This window comes from Eimeria mitis, genomic scaffold (genome assembly GCF_000499745.2).
Source record: "Eimeria mitis Houghton genomic scaffold, Emh_scaff2839, whole genome shotgun sequence".
Classification (NCBI taxonomy): domain Eukaryota; phylum Apicomplexa; class Conoidasida; order Eucoccidiorida; family Eimeriidae; genus Eimeria; species Eimeria mitis.
In genome coordinates, this window is record NW_013571177.1 from 5469 (window position 1) to 5775 (window position 307).

General features: G+C 58.6%; 1 protein-coding gene across 1 annotated transcript in view; it reads left to right on the plus strand.

Annotated features, from left to right (window-relative positions):
- Positions 1–89: 89 nt before the first annotated feature.
- The window catches only part of EMH_0059410 (uncharacterized protein), a gene marked incomplete at both ends in the record, with an annotated part of 1713 nt that continues 1495 nt past the window's right edge, over positions 90–307 (plus strand). Inside the window, one exon of the mRNA XM_013497676.1 lies at positions 90–171. Within this exon, the coding sequence (XP_013353130.1) occupies positions 90–171 (82 nt within the window). The remainder of the gene's footprint in view (positions 172–307) is intronic.

Here is a 307-nt window from a genome sequence, read left to right on the forward strand (position 1 = left end):
CTCCTTTCCATTGCAGCCCTTACATTCTTCATTTCCTGCTGCTGCTGCAGCAGCAGCAGCAGCAGCTTATGAGCATCCGCTGCTTGACGATGCAGCAGCAGACACAGCAGCAGACACAGCAGCAGCAGCAGCAGAAGCAGCAGCAGCAGCAGCAGCAGCAGAAGAGGATGAGTGGGTTGCTGTTAGCTACAGCAAGAGCTACACCCCAACCAAAGAAGACGTCGCCTGCCCGCTGCGTTTCCAGGCTGCGCTGCTGCCTGTGCATCTGCTGCAGCAGCAGCAGCAGCAGCAGCAGCAGCAGCAGCAG